This window comes from Vulpes vulpes, chromosome X (assembly GCF_048418805.1).
Source record: "Vulpes vulpes isolate BD-2025 chromosome X, VulVul3, whole genome shotgun sequence".
NCBI lineage: Eukaryota > Metazoa > Chordata > Mammalia > Carnivora > Canidae > Vulpes > Vulpes vulpes.
This window is the reverse complement of record NC_132796.1, coordinates 40952405-40958404: the sequence shown is the minus strand read 5'-3', so window position 1 is coordinate 40958404 and position 6000 is coordinate 40952405. Positions and strand designations below refer to the sequence as shown.

At 42.8% G+C, this 6000-nt stretch overlaps 1 protein-coding gene across 10 annotated transcripts in view; it reads left to right on the top strand.

The window, feature by feature from the left end:
• Positions 1-249: 249 nt before the first annotated feature.
• ZNF41 (zinc finger protein 41) overlaps positions 250-6000 on the top strand; it is a 46152-nt gene continuing 40401 nt past the window's right edge. For 3 of the 10 annotated variants that reach the window (XM_072743246.1, XM_072743249.1, XM_072743241.1), the window contains exon 1: positions 250-333. Coding sequence is in view for 1 of the 10 variants with exons in the window: in XM_072743245.1 (XP_072599346.1) it covers positions 1015-1053 (39 nt within the window). In the remaining 9 variants the exon portion in view is untranslated. Of the gene's footprint in view, positions 334-826; positions 1054-1082; positions 1260-6000 lie in introns of those variants that run through there. The other 7 variants (XM_072743244.1, XM_072743248.1, XM_072743240.1 and 4 more) reach the window with 7 other exon arrangements.

Sequence of the window (6000 nt, the reverse complement as noted above, 5' to 3'; positions counted from 1 at the left end):
GATCTCTGGAACTTTAGCCTTAATGCTTTTAGAAGGAAACCAGGAAGGCGGACTACTGGATTTTTTAAAAATTGGGTGAAGTGCCCCTCCACTGACATCACAGGTCCCCCAACGAGTTGCTCCACAGATACTTGGTCCCTGGCGCTAAATCACCTCAGCGCCCCGCGCCCCGAGTGGTTAAACTCTCGCTGCGGGCGACTTCCGCTTCCTGGCCTAAATCTGACACGTACTATTCCTCCCCCCCCCCCCGCCCCGCGGCAACCACCCAGGGCCAGTGACAGTCGAGGAGCCCGGCGATGCCCTCGGCCGACACGGGGACAGAGGCGCCGGCAGGTGGGCACGTCGCGGCGCCTCGAGCCCGGCCGCCGCCGCCGCGAGCCACCCGCGCCTGTCAGAAGCCGTTCCCTTTCCTCTAGAAGGAGGCCGGGGAGGGAGCGGGGCGGGCCAGTCTCCGGGCCCGCCGCTTGCAGGAGACTTCCCAGCGGGGACCGGAGCGGCGGGACTCGGAGGGGGAGCCTAGCGGCGCTTGAGGAAGCCGCGGCCCCCTGGGGATGCGGCCCGAGGGCGGGGCCCCTGAGCGCCGGGAAGGGCGGGCGCCGCGGAGAATGACCCTCGCGCGGGAGAAGTGCCGGCGGCACAGCCCGCGCTCCTGCCGGCTCTGCTCCCGGGAAATGCTGCAGGGGCAGGGTGCGCGGGTCCCGGCCGAAACGCCCACCCTTCCAAGATGGCGGCTCCCGTAGAGACACTCCCGAGGGATCAGCCATGTTAGTTGCCTGACAAAGTCAGCAAAGAACATTTGAAAGCCCGCCTCTCCTCCGCCACGCACACGCGCCAACCCCGCGCGAATGCACCCTGTGGGACTGCGGGCGGCCGGCAGACACTGAGCATGTGCGCGGTGAGGTCCAGACACGGAAGAGTCCCTCCCACGTAGTTTCAACACTTAGGGTTCCTGGACTGAGTTTAACAGGCAGCATAGTTGGGCCAGTAAAGCACTGACATGATTCTAGGGGTGTGATGACGTGGATTTCGCACTCAATGATGGTACCTTGTAGGGTGAGTGATGAGGCTTCTCAGAGATCCCCAAGTAGGAGGAGCGTGCAGTGAGTGGCAGGGTTGTGGGGTGAGTGATGGGGGGGGGGGGGAATAAAATGGGTAGTCTGTGCGATGAGTGAGGTTCTAGGGGTTCTCTAAGGTGAGCAATGAGGAGTCTATGGGAACAGCGGTGAGGATTCTCAGAGGTCGTTGATGGGGTCTGCGCGGTAAGTGATTGGACCTGTGGGATAAATGATGACCGTCTGTGAGCTGAATCATAGAGTGTTAGTGGGGTAAGTGATAGGGGGCCTGCAAGATAAATGATTGGAGTTCAGCGAGTGAATGGTGAGGGTGTTTAGGGAGTAATGGTTGGGCTGTGGAGTGAATGGTGGAGAGTTTGTGGGGTGAGTATTGAAGAATCAATGAACGAACCGTGGGGTGAGTATTGCACGGTCTATGACGTGTGTGATGGGGTTTATTGAGTGGATGGTCAAGATTTCTGTGGTGTCAGTTTTGCATTTATTGGAGACTAGCGATGGAGGGGAGTGGAATCAGACATGCGGCCTCACGGAGTCAGTGATGGGTGGTCTTAAACTGAGATGGGATTGTTTCAAAACCCTACTTTGACTTTGTTGGGCTTCCCGTATCTTTGTTTTCTGCGTCATTAATTTCTCCCCTTGATTTCATTATTTCTCTTCTTTGGGTTATTCTTATTTTAAAATTGCTAAGTTGAATACTTTTCTCATTAATATTCAATCATTTTTCTAAGCATTAAGTTCCTGAATGTTTCTCTGAGAACACTTTAGCTCCATGTAACAAATTTTGATATGTAACATGTTTTCTAATTTCTGCTGTGGTTTTCTCTCTGACTCCATAGTTGTTTAGATATGAGATTCTGATTTCCCAAAAAGTTGACATTTTTATTACTGATTTCTAAACTACACTCAGAGACTGTCATCTGAGTGATTATTAGGTGCAGAAATGGATGTTCCTTAAAGTGGATGGTATGTGTTTGAACTTTATTTTCCAAAACTTTTGTAAAATTGGTATTCCCCACCAGCACCATATAAAAGGGCTCACTCTGGGGTGCCTGGGTGGCTCAGTGGGTTCAGCATTTGACTTGGGCTGGGGTGGTGATCTCCGGGTCCTGGGGTCAAATCCCCCACTTGGGCTCCACACTGGTGGGGGAATCTGCTTCTCCCTCTTTCTCCCTCTGCTCCTCTCTCCCGCTTGTGCTCTCACTCTATCTCAAACAAATAAATACAATCTTTAAAGAATAGAAAAAAATAAAAGACTTTAATATCCCCTCCCACACTGAATATTGCTGCTTTTTAAATTTTCGCCATTCTGAGGGACAAACAGAATGATATCTGTTTTTACTTTGGTAAAGTAAATGGTATATAGTATCTTGTTTTACTTTGATGTGCATTTTTCTGGCAACTAGTGGTTGAATATCTTCTCATATGTTTTAAAAAGTTTTCATATCCTTTGCTCTTTTTTTCCTTTAGGTGGTTTGTCTTTCTAATTTGTGAATATTAACCTTCTGTCATTTATTGTGATTTTTTCCCTTTATCTCTCTTTATAACTTGAGTTTTGAAAGATGTCTTCACATATAATTAGAGAAAATAATCATCTGATTAGAGATATCTGTCTTTTTCCTTTTAAGGTTCTGAGTATCTTATCTTGCCTAGTGAGTTCTCCCCACTTAGTGCTTAAAGCAATATATACCTTAAATTTAACATTTTTAATGTTTTAATTTTTAAAATTAAATTTCAGTCCACCTGGAATTTACTCTGGTGTGTGGTGTGAGATGAGACTGAAGTGTGTATTTTCCATTTGAATAGAAAATTTGCAAGCATCAATCATTAAGTGAACCCACTTTTCTAACTCAACCTAATGCCACTTTTATCATATAGATTTCCAAATGTAAGTTGCTCTATTTCTGAGCTCTATTTTTCCTTCTAATATATGTATATATTGCCTTTCAAAAAAGTGTATTGACTTTTAGAAATACTTTTAATATCAAATAGTGCTAGCCCCTTCACTGTTCTTTTTCTTTCTTTTTTGGTTGTTTTCTTTAGTATTCTTTAGCATTAATTCTTTCATATGAATGTTAAAACCATCTTGTTTTGTTTCAAAACAACCATTAAAATAATATATTTTATAGTTTTCTCCTTTTTAAAAAGATGTATTTATTTGAGAGAGAGTGTGTGTGTGCGCAAGTCGGGGGTGGAGCAGAGGGAGAGAATGTCAAACAGATTCCCCCCTATTGAACATGGAGCCTGACACAGGGCTCCATCTCACCACTCATGGGATCATGACTTGAGCTGAAACCAAGAGTCAGAGGCTTAATGGACTGAGCCACCCAGGTGCCCCTATAGTTTTCTTTTTATAGACCCAACACCTTTTTTTAAAAAAAATGCATACTTCAATATTTTACATTTGTTTTTGTCACCATGGTGAAAAGCATATTTTTTCTATTTCCTTTTTTTTTAATTTTTTAATTTATTTATGTTAGTCACAGAGAGAGAGAGAGAGAGAGAGAGAGGCAGAGACACAGGCAGAGGGAGAAGCAGGCTCCATGCACCGGGAGCCCGATGTGGGATTCGATCCCGGGTCTCTAGGATCGCGCCCTGGGCCAAAGGCACGCAACAAACTGCTGCGCCATCCTGGGATCCCTATTTTTTCTATTTCCAATGGAAAAAAAAATCTGTCCATTTTTATTTTCTTTTTTGTATTTTATTTCTTATCCAATGCAATGATTAGATTCTCATGTGAGTTCTAGTTGCTTTTTATGGTCTCTTCGTTTTCCTAGATAGAATATCATATTGCAGGCAATTAACAATGATACTCTCTCTTCCTTCCAAATATTTATTCTGATTACCTCATCTCCTCTTGCATTAACTAGCACTTTTGGAACAATGTTGAATGATACTTGATACAGGGTATCCCTATTTTGTTGCTCATTTGAAAGTGAAAGGTATTCATTCATTCATTCATTCATTCAACAAAAATCTACTGAATACCTTCCGCTTGCCAAGATACTGGGTTTGAAATGCTGCATGGCCACTTACTAGCTACATGATCTTTTTTAAAAAAAAAAAAAAAAAAAGATTTATTGATATAATTCACCTACCATAAACTACACATTTTTTAAAAAGATTTTATTTATTCATTCATGAGAGACACAGAGAGAGAGAGAGGCAGAGACACAGGCAGAGGGAGAAGCAGGCTCCATGCAGGGAGCCTGATGCAGGACTCGATCCTGGGACTCCAGGACCACACCCTGGGCTGAAGGCAGGCACTAAACCCCTGAGCCACCCAGGTATCCCCAAACTACACATTTAAAGCTTGCAATTCAATGGTTTTTAGTATATTCATAGAGTTGTTCAGTCACCACCACAGTCTAATTTTAGAACATTCAGAAAGAAATACGGTACTCATTCTTCATTCCCATTCTGTATCCTGCTGCTGCAGGCACCCACTTTGTGTCTCTGTAGATTTAACTATTCTGAGCTTTTCAGATAAATGGAATCATACTATATGTGGTCTTTTGTAACTCTCTTCTCTCACTTACCATAATGTTTTCAAGATTCATCCACGCTATGGCATGTATCAGTACTTCCTTCCTTTTTTATTACTGAATAATATTCCTTTGTAAGGATATACCACATTTTGTTTTCCCATTCATCAGTTGATGGACATTCGGATTGTTTCCACTCTTAAATACTATGAAATGCTATGAACATTTGTGTCCACATTTTTGTGTGGACATAAATTTTCATTTCTCTTGGGAGTGGAATTGCTAGATCACATGGTACCCCTATGTTTAACACTTTGAAGAACTGCCACACTGTTTTTCGAAATGGCTGTGCCATTTTATATCCCACCAGGAATGTATGAAGGTTCCAATTAGTCACATCCCCACCAACACTTGTTACTGTCTTTTTTTTTAATCTAGCCATCCTAGTGGGTATGAAGTGGTATCTCATTGTAGTTTTGATTTCTGTTTCTCTAATGATTACTGATATTGAATATCTTTTAATGTGTGCAATGGACTGAATGTAGTCTTTTCCAAATTCATATGTTTACATAACTCCCAATGTGATGGTATTAGGGGTGAGGTCTTTGGGAGATGATTAGGTCACAAGGGTGGAGGTCTCATGCAGGGGGTTAGTACCCTTATAAAAGAGACCCCAGAGAGCCCCCTTCCCCTTTACACCATGTGAGAACACAGTAAGAAGATGGCTGTCTATGAAACAAGAAGAAGGTTGTCACCAGACACCAAATCTGCTGGTGCTTTGATCTTGGACTTCCCAGCCTCAAGCACTATGAGAAAAAAATGTTTGTTATTTAAGCCACCCAGTACGTGGTAGTTTGTTATAGCAGCCTGAGGTCACTGACAATGTCCTTATTAGCCATTTGTGTATCTTCTTTGGAGGAATATTAATTCAAATCCTTTGCTTATTGTTCATTGAGTGATTTGATTTTTTTATTATTGAGTTGTAAGTGCTCTTTATATGTTCTGGATACAAGTCCCTTTTCAGATATGTGATTTGCATTTATTTTCTCCCATTTTGTGGTTATCTTTTCACTTTCTTGGTGGTTGACTTTGTGGCACAAAAGTTTTTAATTTTGATGAGGTTGAATTTATCCATTTTTTTCTTTTTTGCTTGTGCTTTTGATATCATTGACTTTTTTCCCCCCAGGGAATTATATTGGAATGCTTATCTAAAACCAATTGACTGTAGGGCTGCCTGGGTGGCTCAGTCAGTTAAGCATCAGACTCTTCATCTCAGCACTCAACTGGGAGTCTGCTTCTTTCCCTCTCCCTTGGCCCCTCCCCTGCTTGTGCTCTCTTTCATATATATAAAATAAATCTTTAAAAAATAATAAAATAAAATAAATTTACTGTAAATGTACAAGTTTTTATTTCTGAACTCTCAATTCTATTTTATTCATCTGTAT